The sequence below is a fragment of the Borostomias antarcticus genome (assembly GCF_949987555.1).
Source record: "Borostomias antarcticus genome assembly, chromosome: 5".
NCBI classification, from domain to species: Eukaryota; Metazoa; Chordata; class Actinopteri; order Stomiiformes; family Stomiidae; genus Borostomias; species Borostomias antarcticus.
The window spans coordinates 3,321,641-3,341,262 of NC_140238.1; the positions used below are offsets into that span (position 1 = coordinate 3,321,641).

At 51.3% G+C, this 19,622-nt stretch overlaps 1 protein-coding gene across 1 annotated transcript in view; it reads right to left on the reverse strand.

Moving 5' to 3' along the window:
• LOC311309492 (cysteine-rich motor neuron 1 protein) overlaps nucleotides 1-9,696 on the reverse strand; it is a gene marked incomplete at both ends in the record, with an annotated part of 46,789 nt that extends 37,093 nt beyond the window's left edge. The window contains 3 exons of the mRNA XM_084438809.1: nucleotides 4,457-4,630; nucleotides 4,973-5,134; nucleotides 9,399-9,696. Of these exons, the coding sequence (XP_084294935.1) occupies nucleotides 4,457-4,630; nucleotides 4,973-5,134; nucleotides 9,399-9,696 (634 nt within the window). The remainder of the gene's footprint in view (nucleotides 1-4,456; nucleotides 4,631-4,972; nucleotides 5,135-9,398) is intronic.
• Between the last annotated feature and the right edge of the window lie 9,926 nt (nucleotides 9,697-19,622).

A 19,622-nucleotide genomic window follows, 5' to 3' on the forward strand; every position in this document is an offset into this window, starting at 1 on the left:
TGCTATGTTCAAACGGGTGACTGACTCACACAGAGCAGGGAGCACCGGTCACAAGGTCTGCTTTCATCTCCGCCTGTGCGTGAGGGAGGGTGTGGAATCGCTCAGGGACTCTCCGGACTAAGGGTCTGTGTGTGGAGGCCATGTATGTGCGTGGAGTCCCGCTTATAGGACACGCTCACGAGTCCAGACATCGACCCCCGCCTCTGTCCAGGGATAGGGAGACTGCTCTGCGCTCTGAAGGGCCCCGAAAAACACCCGTTGGCTAAGCTAGTAAGATCGTAACCACAGTGTCTCATCCCAACGGAAGCCCTGATGATAGACGAAGAGGGGTCGCTGCGCCGCCCATCATCACACACACACACTCCCACCGACGCCCCACGGGTGTGTAGACACACACACACACACAAACACATTCAACCGGAGGCCTCTTACTTAATGAGGGGCCATCGGAAGGGTGTGGGGTGTGTGTGTGTGTGTGTATGTGTGTGTGTGTGTGTGTGTGTGTTTGTGTGTGGCGGTGAGAAGTCATGAGCTGCTGAAAAATGTTGTTTACAGTTTTCACTGGTGTGCGTTCCGGCTGTCATTCAGCATGTCTTGGTTGGACATGCTTTGTGTGTGTGTGTGTGTGTGTGTGTGTGAGTGCGTGTGTGTTTGTGTGTGTGTGTGGTGTGGCCGGGGGGTTACGAAATCTAGCGATACTCCTGAACAATGTTTCCCAATGTTCCAGAACGGTAGAAACATCCAAATACGCAGCCAAGTTCAAGTACATGCTCTTTAACAACCCCAGGGTTTGTTTATACTCTTAACAATCTCGGTGTCGTGCTCAGCTCCTTCTCAGTGGCCTTGTGGTTAGAGTGTCCGCCCTGAGATTGGGAGGTTGGGGGTTCAATCCCCGGCCGAGTCATGCCAAAGAAAAAAAATGGTACTCAATGCCTCCCTGCTTGGCACTCAGCATGAAGGATTGGATTGGGGGGGAGTCCCTGCGTCATACTAGCGTCATGTCCAGGGGGTGGACTCGTACATACTAGCGTCATGTCCAGGGGGTGGACTCGTACATACTAGCGTCATGTCCAGGGGGTGGACTCGTACATACTAGCGTCATGTCCAGGTCATGTCCAGGGGGTGGACTCGTACATCAAGCTGCCTCACGCTAAGGAATCAGTAGACAGGCTCCTGTCCTATGGGCCACTAGGCTCCAGAACCATTGGTTCTCAAGGCTACTTACTTACTCAGCTCGTTCTACCCCCTCCCCCCCCCGACGCCAAATGAATCGATGAGTGTCGCACACATGCCAAAACGGATCCTTTTTGTCGCACATATGCCAAAACGGATCCTTTACCTCAGGGATAGCGAATCAAAAGGAAGGATCAAAGAAGGCCCAAAAAAAAAGCGAATCCCGATGTTGAAGCGGAACGTAAAACAAACTGAATTTCCACCAGTACGAATAAACTGATGCAAGTCTGATTTTCTGGCATGGCAATATTTGTGTAGTGTGCGTGTGTGTGTGTGTGTGTGTGTGTGCGTCCGCGGACAGAGTGCTACAGCAGGTGAGATTCACCCGACACAGAAAGCCCTGTGCGACTTCTCTCGCTGGCACCCTCTCCGCCTCAAAGCTCATATTCCGCTAATGTCATCCAGACCACTGCCGCCACTTTCCCTCTCCGGCATCGCCTCCGCACGTCTGTCAGAAAGTCGTAACCCGACCTGCTTCTCCACCACCTTCCCGCTCAGCGGTGCCAGTCAGAGACGGCTTAGCCGGAGGTAAACGTCTCTCCTTGGCCCTCCGCAGGTGTGCGCCCCGTCTTTAAACAAACAGGCCGGCGTAGTCGGTCTAGTACGGGTTCTTTAAGTCGTTTTAATCCTCGGGTTCATTGAAACATCTCCCCCTGGCATGGTGAGCGTTCAGCGGGCGAGCTATACCGTTACACCTCGGAGAGGGCGTTACGCTCGGATCTACCGTGCCGACACCTCATTTTTCCTTCTCTGGGTCTCTCTCTCTCTATCCATCTTCTTCGCCCCTTCGTTTTCTCTCTCCCTCCTTCCCTCTCCCTCCTTCCCTCTCCCTCTCCCTCTCTATCCATCTTCTTCGCCCCCTTCTCTTTCTCTCCCTCCCTCCTTCCCTCTCTCTCTCCCTCCTTCCTTCCCTCTCTCTCTCCCTCCTTCCCTCTCTCCCTCTCCCTCTCTCTCTCACTCTATCCATCTTCTTCGCCCCTTCTCTCCCTCCCTCCTTCCCTCTCTCTCTCTTTCTCCTCTCTCTCCCAGTCGGATAGTTGGCATGGACAGGGTTTTTTGGGGCAGGCTCTCTGCTAGTCTAGGCCATGTGATTTTTCACAGGTAGAACTGCTTGGCATGGCGAGTGAGGGGGGCGGTCGTGACTCAGTGTCAACATTAAGGGCGCATACTGCATCTGCTTAATATGCTGCCCTCCGCACAAAATGAGACACGCGCGAGGGAAAAACAGGAGTTCATGAAATACCGTTTTCAGCTGCCGGCTGCTTCAATTTACTGCTGTATACTAGTTTCTACCAATGCTTATTCAGTCAGTTAGGAGCTCAGCGCTCCACCACTGCTCAAAACTCTTACGTTCATTCAGAACATCCAAATCCAAAGTCTCTATCTAATAATTGTGTTGTATTTAACACACTTGGCTTGGAAGGACGTAAGAAAGTACTAGAATGTTCCAACTGTCACTGTGGTCTAGGGCTGGGCATCGAGTCGAATTTCAAGAATCGATTCGATTCCGATTCAGAAGGTTCGGAATCGATTATCACGATTCATTTTTTTTTTTTTTTTGCTGTAACTTTAATTACATGACTGCCAAGTTATGCAACACATCAATAGCCTACTACAATGAATCAAAAATGAATGAATGAATGAATCATTGAATGAATTAATGAACTATTCATTCCTTCATGTATTCATTCATTCATTAAATAAAAGATTGATTTTGGGATTCATGAATCGATTCAGAATCATTTGATTCAGAATCGATAAATCGATTTTTTAAACCCAGCCCTACTGTGGTCTGATATTGCTGCCAGCTCTGAGTTCCTCCCACAGATTAAGAGTTGAGGCCTCTGAGACTGGATGTCAAAAGGACACACCGATCTAACACATCTGTTTACTCAAATACCCTGAAACCCTTCAAACCGCTCAGAGCTGGCGCTGTCATACCCAGCGGAGATGTCTTTAAGTTCCTCCAGCTGAGACCGTCTGGGGGGGAGTCTTGGTCGAGGGAAGGTAAACATGGCCTTGTGGGCGAAAAGAGATTGAGAAACGTCTAAAAAACGTCAGATCCGTGTGCCAGCCTGTCAGAAACCGGCATGTCATCTTACGATGCGCTGCAGCCCATTTGGGAGGGGGGGTCTGGGGTTAACATTCAGAGAGGATGATTGGCTCTAGAAGAGTCCCCCATTAATGCGCATGAATAACATTTTAAGTTTGTCCTTATATAACTCCGGTCTGTCTCCAAAAAGATGTTTCCTAATGTCTCTCATGTGTGTTTCAAATGTAAAGTTAAGACAGGCACTCTTATTCACGTATTCTAACCCTAACCCAATAACAGAGTTCAGGGTTACTGAAGGGAAGTCCATTCGATCATTAAAAAAAGAACTGATAAATAGTTTGACATGTCACCAAGCCTGTACCTTTTATATTTGTATTATATTTGATGACAACTGAGATAAAAAGTGTATAATAACTACTGTGGTCTACCCCTGAGGTTCCCTCGATTAGAACGTGGTTCACACAAGGGTCTACTTTCCTGTCACTTGAAAAGGTGACATGTGACAGGCACTTAAGGTCTGACCCGTTCGGGAGGAGTGTGGGAGAGGGAGGGAGGATGACAGGTGAATGTGTTCCCTCACACGTACCCAGCACATCCTGTAAACGTATCCTTGTATTTATTATGCTTGTAATCCCTCTCTCTCTCCCTGTCACCATCCGATGATGTGCTGCGCTCGATTGAATCAGTCTGTCTCGATGTGTCCTGGTGTACACTGATGGTAATGTGACCCCGTATTTATGTGAATAACCAATAAAAAGAAAATTGGAAAAAATAATAATAATGAGCTTAGGTACTAGATCAGGATACATGAGTGAATTTGAACCCTTTGAGTACAGTACCAACATCCTGAATATTAATTTGATTTTTCCTACATTACTAGAAAGCGCAGTTTCTCAGCTTTTAGGAAGTGTTGGAATGTTGGAATTTTTTAAAGATTTTTTTTAAAGATTTTTAGAGATTCTTTCGATATTTCTAAAATGTTGCCAGCGAGACGAGTCATATTCAACGGGTTAATGGTACTTTTTAACATCGTAGATTCAGATTATGACACGAGCCCCCATCCTGAAACGCAATTGTGCATCATTGTTTTTTTTTGGGGGGGGGGGGGGGGTGATGAGGGTGTCGATTGAAGGTTAGCTGGGTGTTAGCGGAAGGTTAGCGTTGCGTTACCTGCGGCCTCCAGGCACTGGCTGTGGTTGATATAGGAGAAGTGGTGCTGGCAGCTCTGGGACTCGCACACGCAGCCCTCTGATGTCAGGTTACAGCCCGAGAACATGCAGCCGGGGCTGGCCGGCCCCACCAACTTCTCCCTGTGCCTCTCCCTGTGCTCATGTCTACGGCCCTCTGGAAGACACACACACACACGCACGCGTGCACACACATACACACACACACACACATACACACACATGCACACACACACACACGCGTGCACACACACACACAACAAGAATCATCAATGAGTCATAAGCATTGGCAGCACACAGGAGGAGTGCGCCCCCCCCAGAGAAGCCCCGAACGCGCGTGTCGCTACGACGATGCGTAACAGTCGAGCCGTTGCCACGGTGGCACATCTGCTACAAATTAACAGCGTTCAACGGGTGGTGGCGGTGGCGTTCTTCGGGCGGGGCCGGGCAGGGGGCGGGCGTGCCAGCGGCCTGGCAGGGGGTGGGGGGGGGGACTCACCTGTCTTGCCGGACCTCATGCAGGTGTCACTGTCCGGGTAGGCGAAGGAGCCGAGGCAGGAGTGGCGGGCGTCGCAGACGCACTGGGCCCCCGCACGGTCGCAGCCGGTCACCAGGGGGCAGCGTTCGTCCTCCAGCCCGGCCTCCGGGTTCTGGGGTAGGACTGGGGGAGGGGAGGGGGGGGAGGAGAAACCAACATCAGGAACGTTGAGAAGAGCGGTACAGCGCCGTCTCTCTCCGCTGTTGGGGGAGGGGGGGGGAGGGGGGGGGGCGAGAGGCGCCGCCAGAGTTCCTTTCTGTCCGCCCCCCCCCCCCCACAACGCCCTGTATAGCCTGTACTCCCAGCTCGCCATCCTTCACCATAACATAGACCCCCCCTCAAGGCCAAATAAACAAAGGCGCCGTGTAAACAAAACCATTTACTGACAAAGGGGGTGGTGGGGGGCGTCAGGGTTGGCCCCTCTCCATCCGTGCCGTGGGAGCTGAACAGCCCCCCCCCCCCCACCGTATACCCGGGATCAGGGGACCCCCACAGCAGCTGCCGCCCCACCCCCCCCCCCCCCCCCCCCATCCCACCCCCCTCCCCCTGCAGAGTGAATAGGCTGAGACACCCACAGAGAGAGAACCCCCCCCCCCCAACCCCATCTCCTCCCTTCAAGAGCCTGGCCCCCCGGAGCCTCCATCAAACCACGCAGGGAGGGAGAGACGTCACTGCGGCTTACCCAGAAACCCCGGCTTCCTCCCGCGACGCGCAGGTGACGACGAGAGAGGGTTCCTGCGCATCCCCCGCTCCGAATCTCGAGAGTCTCGACTGCGTATAAAAGAGGAAACCAGCCACGTGTGTGTGTGTGTGTGCGTGTGTGTGTGCGCGTCTTTTTTTTAATCCCTCAGAAAGACAGCTCCTAAGATGACTCATGGTGATGTCGTAGAAATGGAATGCCATGGCGACTTTGTACTGTAAATAACAATCAGGCGGTTGTTTATTAAGGCGACGCAGACCCCGGCGCGCTCGGCTGAGGGTGACAGATGGCGGAAGAAAGAGAGACTTGCGGTTGAAATCGGGGCCACCGGTGCCAAGCGGCCCCATCTTTACAGAATAACACAGCTTCCCGGGCGGCAGACGCTCACCCTCACACTCTCTGATCCAAACCAGAGGGCCGGGACAGGGGAGGGGACAAGGGAGGAGAGGGAGGAGGAGGAGGTGGAGAGGAGGGGTGGTGGAGGAGGAGGTGGAGGAGGAGGAGGGGTCGATGAGGTGGAGGTGGAGGAGGAGGAGGAGAGAGAGAGAGAGAGAGAGAGAAGAGACCTAAACTCTCCCTCTGATTTCCTGTCACCTCAGAATGATCCACTCCCCCACATTTCCCACCTCTGGGCTTTCCTGTGCTTGGGAGTGTATTTTTACACTGTGTGTGTGTGTGTGTGTGAGAGTGAGTGAGAGAGAGAGAGAGAGAGAGAGAGAGAGAGAGAGAGAGTGTGTGTGTGTGCGTCTCTTGACTGTCAGCCCGAGGTTTGCTAAATCCAGACTCCAGAACTAGCAGCTAGGACTGAGACGGTACATGCAGCAAATGAGGGGTTATGGCGGCGTAGGTCGCACCCCTAACTAGATAACCATCACCCTGCCCCCCCCACCCCCCCCACACCTCGCCCGCCGGCCAGTGACAGATCCGGAGTAGGAGGCCAGACCCCCAATCGCCTGGCCCCCATCTCCGGCCAAGCTGTAGCCAGGGTCGGAGGCCTGTCCTCCGGGGACTCAGCCACGGAGTCTGTTAGTCTTGGCATCCAGCGCTGGGATGATGGGAAAGTTGACCTCCCGAAGCCCTCGGGCTGATAGCGAGCTAAAAAAGGAAGTCTTTGAAACGCCAGATAACGCCCAAGGAGGAAGGGGGGGGGGGGGGGGGGGGTGTGGACGGTATGTGGAAGAGCAGGGGACGCGGCGTCCGGTCTTGGTCCCTGGCCCCCGCCGGACTGACGGACGTTCAGTAAGGTGGTATGTTAAGTGACTGTTGTGAGAGCGGAAGCGTTGAGGGGGGGGGGAACATGACGAGAAAGCCAAAACAAAAACAGCCTGCCTATTGAAGTTTTTTGAGCACTTTCTGTTGACAGAAAGTCAGATACGGCTTAAAAGAGTGCGACCCCCCCCCCCACCCCGCCCCCTCCGCCCCCCCCCCCCCACCCTTGGGGCTAGTCAAGTGAGGCGGCTTACAAATAGCTCCTGATACCAGCTATCATATCCAGACACAACACGAGGTTTCAAACTGGGTTCAAAACACAAAACGATCTTCTCCGCACGACGTCTCTTGCGCTTGCGCTTGGCCAAACGTGGGCTTCGAATGCACTCAAATCACTCCGGACAAACAGTAGGAGAACACATCTTAGTACACACTACAGTACACACTACAGTACACACTACAGACACTGGAGTACCGGACTGAAGTTAGTAGAACCCGGTCTACAATAAGAACAGACCCACTCTGCACACGGCTTGATATCATGTGCTCAATTATCATCCTCTCCTTTGATAACAGGCATCACCTGTTAGAATCGATAACCCCCCCCCCCCCCACTACACCCTGCGTAATATTGACCACCCGGAAAAAAATATAAGACCCTGAGCAGAAACGCAGGGATCAGGGAGAGGAAACATTTACCCCCTACTCCTGATTGCGAGCCTAATCACTTTAAGACCCCGGCCCCGGCATGGGGGGGGTGAAATCCTGGATCAGCCCCGAGGTCTGTAAGAGTGGCCCCTGGAAAACGCAGGGAGGTGTTGATTTACCCCCCCCCGCTTGGGGAAGCGAAGGAGAGCGCCCCCCAACCCCCCCGCCCACACCCCCGGGGGCCCGCGGCCACGGGACCAGAGGCACGGCCCAATCAGTGGGGGCCATTAACTCCCCGACCCACGCCGAGCTGTTAATTTGCGGTTGGAGGGGCCGCATGGAAGGACGTGGGCGGGGGGGCGGGGGGGGGATTAGGGCGCCCCGGCTAACCTGTAAATAAAGCCCAATCAGAGGCGTCGTCCCCGGGGACGGACTGGGGCCGGAGACCCCCAGACCTCCAGACCCCACAGAGAGATGATGGAGGGGAGGTTCAGGGGCATCCGGACCCTCTTGGAAGGGGGGGGGGGGGCTGCTTTCTCTCACCTCCGGAGGGAGGGGGGGGGGGGGGGGGGGTCAGTCTCATACGATCACTCTGGGGTAGGCTGGACAGAGAGCAGGACAGGTGGAGAGAGGAGGGGGTGGGGGCGGGGAGGATGGAGTTTGGACGTGATCCTGACCATTGTCACATCTCTCCAGGGGACCGACCGACTCCTGCTGCCTTCGGTCCCCTGTGGTGAGAGGAGCTAATCTCCGCCTCCTCCTCCCTCCAATACCCAGAAGAAACACTCGCAAAAACACACACACTCTGATGAACTAACTATACCTTCAGAAGTGGGTTTGAGGCGCGAAAGCCAGTATTGAGACGCTATTTTCCCATGAGTCACAGGGTGTGAAATCCGCGTCTGAACCGTTCTAGAGGAGTGTCGGTACAGAACCGCATTGTTCTGATAGGCTGGCGGGCACGGACGCGGACAGGGGGCTGGCGTGATTCATAGTAAGGTCACTGAGAGAAAGTGCCAATGAAAACCCGATGGTGAGACTTTTGCAATATACTCCAGGAGCTTGGCCCGAAGAGAGCTCGAGGAGGCATGTCTGGACCGTAGATTGCGTAACCAAGCACGTCAAGAAAGCTCCAACTAGGACACTTGTTACTCAGAAAATCAGCGTAATCGACACACACGTAATGACACGCAACAGTACCCCCATTGTTCGGCAGTAATATGGGTTTGATGTCAGACAAATGAACATTGTCACTTGGGTCTAATCTCAAGTCACTCACTGGTTTCGAGCTGTCAGGTCGGGTTCTGGAAGAGCAGGCTAGGAACTATTAGTAGTACCGACTTGAGGCAGGGTGCCAGAGCTCCGTTGCCAAACCTATTGTTGTCATGCCTGCGAGCTCGCGAGGCTGGGGTTTCAAGGAGCAGAATGAGCAGTCGAACATGAGTCCTCTCTTGGCAGTCGAGGGCTACTTAGACCAGGGAGGCCGTATCCAACTAGCCCAGTGACAAGGTCAATACAGCGACAGTCGTTGGAATCATGAAGTGACTAGTGCGCACAGTGATGGGCGCCTGGAGACCAAATTGTCACTGACTGCAGAGGATGAGGAGGGCACAGTTTCACATGAGAGTGCTTTTACTGAATAGGCATACACTTGTTGAACCCAGTATTGTTTTTCTATCAGTAATATTAGATTTTGTAAAATTAAGGTTATTATTTTATTTTAGTCTACTAAAATAAAATATATGTAAATCAGATGAAAATTGAATCCAAGTATTTGACTAGAAAGACTGAAGAAGGACTGGTGAAAAAAAAAGGACTGGTCAAACATACCTTTACAAACTCCGATGTCAGGTAGAGTCACATCTCCGGTTCGGTTGACCGCCGCGCAGGTCAGTCCCAAAGCGCAGTAGCCAAGTGTCCAGTCCTGTCCCCCACAGGGCTCCCATTCCAGCCGGGCACATTGGTCGCAGCATCCGCACGGGTCCCTGGCGAGACTCCGGCTGCCCTCGCAGCCATGCGGGGACCTCAAAGGACACGTCCGGAGACTGCATGGCGTACATTCGTGCGCCGTTAACACACGCACCACAATTAACAAATTCGCCAACGCAATCAAACACTTGCCGAACATGATCGCGCTTGAGACCCGTCCAAAGTCTTGTTCCAAACGTGTGTGCGGATTCGGTTCCTTCTGTCAAGCGAGAAGCCACATGAAATCCGCGAGGTCTGCTGGATGCGACTCCCAAAGTTACAGGTCCGGTTAAAAAGGAATGAGGAAAAGTTGGTGTGTTAGTCTGCGCGTACTAGTACCCTAGTGCACTACGCACAGCCCACTTGATGAGTATCTGGGAAAAGATCACGGATGCTCTCAATCTCTCACGCAGCCCACTTCTCGTGACAATATCCACAGGCAAAGCTTCAGGTATACACTTTCAAAATGTGTCGTCTGAACAAAATCATAGGCGACACAGCAGCGCGATAGGACGTCCTGCGCGCACAAGCACTGGACAGAGGAGCTCGGGATGCCCGACCAGCAAACACGGGGATGCAATCTGAGACCCAAATTGACATTACACGCATATAGAAATTAGCGGCACCCCTTCCCCTTGACTGACATGGACGCCGTCCAGTCACGAGGAGCGAATGGAGGGAGGATTTGAACAAGGTCACCCCCCACACACACCCACGTTACACACACTACTCCGTTTTTTATTTTGCATAGTTGTGCAATATTTTCAATGAATTCTTGCTTTTCAGCCTGACCACTCAGCAGTTTACACTGCGACGTAGACTACACTTTATTTATTTATTTTTACTTTTGAAAGGGCTATTGTAATCGTTAATAACAAAATGCATAGCAAAATGATCCCAATTTGTGTAGCTCAATTTGCAACATCGATGTGAACGGCCACACCTCATTACCCTCCTGTCCAGAACAGTAGTAGCGACAGTGAACAGGTGATGATGTCCAGAGCGTTTCATGGAGGGGGGGGTCGTCTACAGCAGCTATGTGGGGGCTCCAAGAGACCAGACCCTCGGTGCCCTGGCCCCACGATGGTGGTGTGTGTGTGTGTGTGTGTGTGTGTGTGTGTGTGTTGCTGGACTCAGGCCCACTAATACGGACAGTCCGGTTTGAGTTAGCCTCACTTGTTTTTCCCGCGGCTTGTTGATGTTACGACGGGATAAGCGCGCAAGGCCAGAGAGGTCACCTGGCACCCACTTTTTCTCCACTCTTGTTTATGTCGTGTCAGAAATGGACCAAAGGGTCAGTGAATCTTCCTCAGCGCACTCCATAACTGTGGGTTTCTGGAGAGAATCTGCTTTGGGTTTATGTTTCCCTGCTAAATCAGCGGAATAGAAAACACTGCTACTGGTTCGCAAATCTGATAGATTTGTTTGTCTTTGATGTTGGATTAGGCTTAGATCAGATTGATTTTGGTTGACTGGATTTACAAGCCATGCTGGGAATACCAGCTTTATAACATGACGAATACTTATTGAAGACTCGCATTCTCCATTCATTCATTGGTAAGAAACCGGGCGTCAATGGAAGACTGTGATAAGGGCATAGGCCTACATACGGAGGGGTGGGATCACACCATTTTCTCATCATCATGGATTTATTCCCATCATTAAACACATACATTTCCAGTCACGGTCTGGCACACTGTCCACCAGCCAATTTTCATAAAACCCTGATGTTTGTCAACGCCTTGGAATCTATCATCACTAATAGTTTTCAGTGGTCGATTAATCAGCCTGACTCATGCTGGGGTCTTAGTATGTGTGTGTGTGTTTGTTTATTTGTTTGTTTGTGTGTGTGTGTGTGTGTGTGAGAGAGAGAGAAAGAGAAAGAGAGACAGGAAGTTTGCTGGTATGTTTGTGTATGTGTATCTGTGTGTGTGTGTGTGCGCATGTGTGTGTGTGCATGTGTGTGTGTGTGTGCGTGCGCATGTGTACGTAGGCGTATAACTGTGTATGCAGGTGGGTTGAAAAGGTTAACCAGTGTGTTTGTAAACCCGTGCTTGTGTGCTTACAGTGGCAGATAGATGGTGTGCATGCGTCCGTGTGTGTGTGTGTGTGTGTGTGTGTGTGTGGGCACAGCTGCAAGGTCACCATGACCGAGCCGTGGGTTGGAACAGCAGACCCAGAGTATTCCGGAGAGTCAACAGGAGCTGACAAAAGTCCCATATGTGAGCCTGAGTACATGAGGTCGCACCATGAGAACGGTCCACATTCCTGTCTCACCTAAAGAACACCATGATGGATATGGACCACGTGGGCCTTTGAGATAGAGCTTCAACACATGGCCTCTCTCTGCCTTCAGTATACCTGCTACTTGTATATGTAGCTTACAGACTGTGCTACCTGTAAAGTTAAAACACACACACAAACTGTTTATGATGCCGGTCAGATGTTGTTGGAGATGTATTCTGGGTAGGATGTGCGGGAGGATATTGGAGGGTTCTCGTAATGTCAGAGGGGACGTTGGGGCTTAAAAGCAGCCAAACGGCCGCAAACCCGTCGTCTCGGAGGACTGTGGTTGGACGGTAAACACAGGAGGACGCCTCCTCGGTGCGCAACATCTGCCGTGAGCGGCGGCCTCCAACACAAACACAGCTCTCCAGGAAGCCGGCCCTGGGGCGCGCATAATCAGCTCTCACCAGACAACTGGGCTCTTGTCCTCCTGTACCCCCTTCTCCCCCCTCTCTCCATCCCTCCCTCCCTCCCTCCCTCCCTCCCTCCATCCTCCCTTAAAACCCCGGTCGAACGGACCTCGACCACCTGACAGACCGCCGGACGCCTGCAAACCCGTCCTTTCCGACGACGGTCGGTGCTTTTCTTTTTTTTTCCGCGCTGCGCCGCTTTCCCATTGGCCCGTAAAGATCCGGCCCCTGACGAGTCATGGTGACCTATCTTGCCCAGGCGAGGGCGGGGGCTTTTTAAACGAGTCCAGCTGGCCAATCTCAGAGGTCCTCTGCTATCATGATGCTGGGTTTACTTTGGCAGGATCCGGGGACAGCAGAGTCAGAGAGGGATGGCTTCTCTCCTGCTCTCTCTCTCTCTCTCTCTCACACACACACACACACACACTCTCTTTCCCTGTGCCTGTGCCTGCGATGTGAGTCACTGATCAGATCATTGTCTGGAGCCCCAGCGCTGGTCCTATGACAGAGGGAAAGTTGGGGGATTCCAACGACAGATCGTTAAGAATCGTTTTGTCTGTCAGAGGCTCTGCTTGCCTGCTTTTTCGGCGCAGCGTGACAGCCAGACAGAGGTCAGACGGAGAGTTCAAACCCCGGAGATTAGAATAGCCGTTTAAACTCATTATATCCCTTCTGGCGTGGCAGGGTGCCCGTGTGTGACCCATGGTGCCAGGGGAGCGGGGCGATCCGCGTGCCCTTACCCAGTCAACGGCTCCGGTCTCAAACACCACATTCAGACTCTCGGATGTTTGATGTGGTGCTCTCAAGTGTGTGTGTGTGTGTGTGTTAGTGTGTGAGTGTGACTGTCTGAGTGAGATCCTACCATTAAGTGGAGGAGGCTAGGGTGGAAGGGTGGGGCGCCACACATTTTCTGGTTCTGAATGGCAGCACTGTGTGTGTACCGTTCTGAGTCACGCACAGACCTCTGGGAGTAAGTTAAAAAAAAAGAAAAAGAGGCACCGGGCGTCTCCGCCTCCTCTGTGCTGGACTCCTGAGGTCAGCAGCCCCCATGACCCCGCCCTGACCCCGGGGTGCGCCCCCTCACAGGTTTTCTCATCACCCAGGGCCTCATACAGAGTACAGCTGGAGGGAGTCGGTGTGGGGGGTCCGGTTCGAAGGTGGGGGGTCCGCCTGTGTCTCACACAAGACCAAGACACACACACACACACACACACACACTGCACTCCTGTCCTCCTTCACAACGATAGCTTGATGGATTTACACCTCGCTGCGGTCGACACGCCGCACTGGGGTGTGACGGAGGGGGCGCTCGCCGGGTGTGTTTGACGAGCTCGAGGGGGCTGCCAGTCCACCTCAGCGTTAGGACCCGGCTGACGGACTCACTGACCCAACTCGATGGACTACACGGGATTTCATGTCGAGTGTGTTTGGAGGGGACAGGATTGAGTGTGCGTGTAGAGGCCTTGTGTGTCGAGTGCGTATTGAGTGGTCAGCGCACGGCACACCTGATTAGAAGGCCGGGGGGTCGCGCTCGGGCCATTTTAGTGTCAGGAGGGACGTATGTCCCTTATCATGGTTCTGCAATGAGCTGTATGTATAGACTTGGCCCGGCTGTTGTGATGGAGATGCGAGGTGACAGTTGAAAGAGTTTTCCATCCGTTCACATGTCTAATGAATAGCAGCAGAAATATGGAGCTGGCGCTGCTGAGCTAAATAGTATGCAACAGGCTGACGAATGACCCTCTCGAAACACCATACGCGCTACCCAGCCAACACACAACGTCAGGGAGACGTTCATATCATGTCTTAATAACGTCCGTCGGTCCAGAACCCCATTTGTACGTCTGCTGGACCCCTCAATATTCAAAAGTCTGGCTTGGACCCCTCTAAGACGTCTGTGGACGTGCAGAACAGGTTCAATATCTGAACGTCTAAAAAAAACTTTCATTCTGGCTCCTAATTGGATGTCTTTGGACGTCCGAAAAAGACATCTAAAAGACGTCTTTTAGACGTGTTTTTGCTCAGTGGGTAGGTAGACTAATTCGTTTCATACACAAGTCATTTGTTTCATACGCAGGTTTAAAGAAACCACGCAGCAGTAGTTATATATAGCCTACCAATGTACCCAACACGTTTTCTAATTGTCTATTGTTTTCAATGTCAAAGAAAGAGGCAGAAAGTTGACGCGTAAAACACAACACTTCGCCTCCGCGGACATCTGTGAAGCATGTTGATGTAATACAAGCCGCAGCGTAGGCTAGGCCACAGTTATGATCCAGAATAGTCTACTATAGTGGTGCTTTCTTTTCACACTTTGCACCGCTGTCCCCAGCGAGACTGCATGGGAAAAACACACTGATGAGTCCAACTCACATTGCCATTTTCTAGACATCATCGCTCTTCTCTCTCTCTTTCTCTCTCTCTCTCTCTCTCTCTCTCTCTCTCTCTCTCTCTCTCTCTCTCTCGACATCATCGCTCTTCTCTCTCTCTCTCTCTCTCTCTCTCTCTCTCTCTCTCTCATGGGCAAAACACACTGATGAGTCCAACTCACATTGCCATTTTCTAGACATCATCGCTATTCTCTCTCTCTATTGCCATTTTCTAGACATCTCTCTCTCTCTCTCTCTCTCTCTCTCTCACACATACACACACACTCTCTATCCCTCCCTCTCCCTCTTCTCTCTCTCTCTCTCTCTCTCTCTCTCACACATACACACACACTCTCTCCCTCCCTCTCCCTCCCCCATCTCTCTCTGTGGGGTCTGGTCCAGTTTTGGTTCAAGATTGTCTCACTCTGCCCAGTGATGACAGTGGTCATAATGGACTTTGACAGAGACAGGTCTCCAGCAGAGTCACATCCTCCCTGACCTCCATGTTCCGGACCAGCGGTATTCAGGAGCGGGGCCTCACAGTGGAAAGCTAAAAGGGTTCAGGGAGTTCACTATAGGTAGCTGTGATTTAAAGCTACCAGCCCACTCTGGCTTGGAGGAATCCACAGTGAAAGATAACCCTAGTAAGCCTATGTTAAGTGATGGTCGTGCCTGTAAATCAATTGTGACCACTCGGATTATGTAGCCTAGAGTTGTAACTTGTAAATATTGACAAGTAAATCGCTGTTGTTTAGAGCGGTTGTTAGGCTGCAAATCAACCCGGAGTCACTGGGAGCAGGTTGAACCTCATCTTGTTTTGCTGCGGTCGCTGGCATTATGTTCCGGAGTAATGGCACCCACGACCGCATGTCTAACGTTACATGGATCTGTCAGTAATGGCATACCGCTGGGCTTTGCAGCTCGGGTATTCTCTTCCACGGGCACCGTGCATCGACGCACTAATAAAGCTGTAATGACGCATAACTTTCTAGCTTATTTGCTTGGCACTTTGGAGTCTTTGTGAGTCACCAGTGTTTTTCAGAGGGGGTTCTCTGTGGGGTTCTGTAGTTTAGGGTTCTGGGCCGCGCCTGTGGCAGACGGAACCACTTCTGGGCCTCTCTCTCCCTGCGCGTCTCTGAGAAAGGCCGACCTTGGGGAGGCGCAGACCCTTGCTGTGTTTGACATTTGCAAGTGGCACACTCGCGCACCCCTGTTATGGTTGAACGGCACGTTAAGTGGACTTCTCAGAAGGTTTAATCTGTAAATCTGTGTGTTGATGGCAAATTCCGCAGTGGATTGGGATTTAAAAGAACCTTTGTGTCCAATTCCCCCAGCACCTGGCCCGCTGTAATCTGGATACGTTAACCAAACGTTGAAGCAGGCAGTAACCGAGTCACCAGAGCGAGTGACTAGAGAGTCACTAGTCACCAGAGTGTCTGCTGGCATGGTCGTAAACAGGTTAGCCTAAATGGTTTTATCGTGTAAACATTCTGGAAACCCTTGTGCAGGTGTGTGTGTGTGTGTGTGTGTGTGGGGGGGGGGGGTCGGTAGATATGAACTGTGCAGACTTTTGTGTTATCTGTGTGTGTGTGTGTGTGTGTGTGTGTGTGTGTGTGTGTGTGTGTGAGGGGGAATCACCACATGTAAAGCTGCAGATCTGCAGACAGCCCTCCATCTGGCAGTGGAATGTCAGTCCCCGTGTTTCAGCTGTAAATTTGGTCATAATTATAGTGTCACAAACTCAAAGATTAAGGTTAAATAACCACCTTGCCAGGGGAAAATAATAGTTGCTTAATGTTATGTCTGAGACACAGATTTACTTGTGTCTTTTGGGGGGGATGGACAGGCAGCGAGAAGAGGAATGTGAGAAATGTGTGTGTTTGACCTCTGTTAAGGTGAAGAGAACATTCTGACATCATTACAGTGGCGTACATGTGTGGACATGCACTTTCTCTGATTTTAGTACGATGAATAATCTACCTGCTGGCTCAATTGAAGGAGACGAGATTGGATAGAGAGGGGGGGGGGGGTCATAATCCTCAAAAGGCTTGGATTGTTAGATGAGAGGTCAATAGAGAGAGAGGGGGGGGGGGCGTACTTGAAATGACCATCACTATTCATTGGTTTCAAATGTAGTCCTAGACCTGCCATATAGGGCTTGGGAAAATGTAGTCCCAGACACGACCATCTTGTTTCTACACAGGTGTATCTATTCGTCTGATTGCATAGGATTCTATGCAGTAGAGCCAATCAGACAAATAGATACACCTGTGTAGAAACAAGATGGTCGTGTTTGGGACTACATTTACCGAAGCCCTATTGGGGACGAACACAGGTGTTTCAATTTATCTGATTGGCTCTACTGCATAGAATCCTATACAGTAGAACTAATTCATTCATTTGAAACACCTGTGTTGGTCCCAAACATGGCAGGTCTAGGACCACATTTGAAACCCATGAATAGACTTGGGCCTACATGTATGCTATACAGTGCTGCCATCTAGTGGTACAATGGAGACACTACCATCACCATCCAGCTCAGCAACAGGTGGAATGACGTCAGAAAGGATGCTTAGAATGTATGTCTGCCTGCCTGTCTGTCTGTCTGTCTGTCTGTCTGTCTGTCTGTCTGTCTGTCTGTCTGTCTGTCTGTCTGTCTGTCTGTCTGCCTGCCTGTCTGTCTGTCTGTCTGTCTGTCTGACTACCTGTCTGTCTGTCCAGAACACAGGGAGCGCATCTAGCAGCAGGAAGCCGTGCTGGCACATCCCGCCTTACTTCCTCTGTGCCGGCATTCCTATTGGCCGAGCCCCAGATCCCTTCCTGTTTTTCCTTCCGCTGCTTAATAGCATTAAACAACAATGTGAGGACGTCTATCAGCCAACGGCTCCTGTGTCTGATCCCTCTCATGTCAGCATGCCCCATACTGCCCCATACTACCCCATACTGCCCCATACTGCCCCATACTACCCCATACTGCCCCATACTACCCCGTACTACCCCATACTGCCCCATACTACCCCATACTACCCCATACTGCCCCATACTGCCCCATACTACCCCATACTGCCCCATACTACCCCATACTACCCCATACTGCCCCATACTGCCCCATACTACCCCATACTGCCCCATACTGCCCCATACTACCCCGTACTACCCCATACTGCCCCATACTACCCCATACTACCCCATACTGCCCCATACTGCCCCATACTGCCCCATACTACCCCATACTGCCCCATACTGCCCCCCCATACTGCCCCATACTGCCCCATACTACCCCATACTACCCCATACTGCCCCAGAGCTGTGAGAATGACCTCGGGTTGTCCAGCCTCTGGCTCTGCATGAGGGTAGTTTCCTGGTCAGACTCTTCCATTGTTGGTCAGTGGAAATACCACAGTTCCCACAACCTGTTTGCTTGATTTTTCTGTTGAGACACCTTTCTTGGACATCGTATCTGTATGTTGTAATGTTTGTGGTTATCAGACCTCTGTAATGTAGTGATGAAATGTCATTGAGAGTTCATTCAGGTTGTGTTGCGCTAAAAATCACTTGATGTCTTGTCACATGATATTTTCCATAGTGACATGGCTTCAAGATTCAAAAACGTGTACAGTGAAACTGTCACAGATGAGCCATGTTGTCAGCATGTATAGTTGTTGAATGTGTCAGTGGAGTGGGCTTTTCTTCCACTCATGAGACCATCCTGATTTCGCAAGCTCACATTCTGTTTCTCTTACTACTCTCCATAGAGATCTGTTTGTGCCAGATCAGAAAATGATCTTGTCAATCAGTGTTGGTTCTGAGGAATTTGAAATACAAACAGCTACGCTGGGCGGGTTTAGGTATGATGACAGCGAGGAGCGGTTGGAGTTAGCGAGTGATAGACGGTGATAGACAGATGGTTCATCCAATCACCTGCCAAGTATTTTTGAAAGTGCCCGCCCTTTTCCAAACAGTTTCCAACAGAGAGTTCCCAGATGGTTATGCGAAGCAAACCAACTGGCGTGTCAGGTGAGGTTTTTTTAGTTTAGATTTATCTATAGAGCCGACATATAGCCCCATCATATTTTTAGTTTGGTCTAAAGCATTTATTTGAAATTAATTAGTGAATTAAAATACCAGTGATTAAAATAATTAATATGAAAAGAACTGTCAATGGCCGGGTTTCCCGAACGAGTTAAGAAGATTCTTAACTCCAAAGTACTTATTAACTCCCATGCAAAGGTTTGCTTAAGAAGGGTTCCTTAAGAAGGTTCTTTATCGGGAAACCCGGCCAATGTTTTTACCGGCTATGCAATAAGATGGTCTCTGCCTCCCTCTGCTGTCCATATAGTGTTACTACACCATAGATCTGCTCGAGACATTCTACAGGGGTCTAAGAATAGCCACCAAAAGCTACTAAGACTGGCAGCCAATATCTGATCTTGGGCATATCCAGATTGGAATCAGATTGCTATTGAATACAGTTATTGCTGCTTTAAGCATATAAGCTACAATTGAAAGAAGGGCGGTAGCCACAAATTAACTTCTTGGAAGATGAGGTGTCATCTTCACTATAATTCCAGAAACCAAAGGGCCAACCAGCAGGGTAGGGTCGAGCTTGACAACTGCAACAACCGGGCCTAGCCACCAGAGGGCACTGCGGCCGAACAAATGCACTGCTCCGGGAAGGGCCGTAGAGTCCACCGGTGTACACATGCACTTCACCGCCTAACCACCAGAGAGCGTTGTGGGCACGAGATTGAAATGGCCGTATCTCGATGTGAGACGGTCACAGAGACACACGGTTTGGACTGGCAGGAAGCTCTCGACATAACGAATGCAGCGAAACCTAAACATGTCCCGCTCACACAAATGTGTGGGGGCACTATAGACACCGAGTTTGGACTGGGGTGTGTGGCCGGGGGGGGGGAGTGCACCAAACCGGCCCCTGCCAACTTTGACCTGCGGGGGGCGCCACAGTCCCACACAAACACAGCTATTAAATGAATTTGGAGCCAAAATGTCCATTTTAG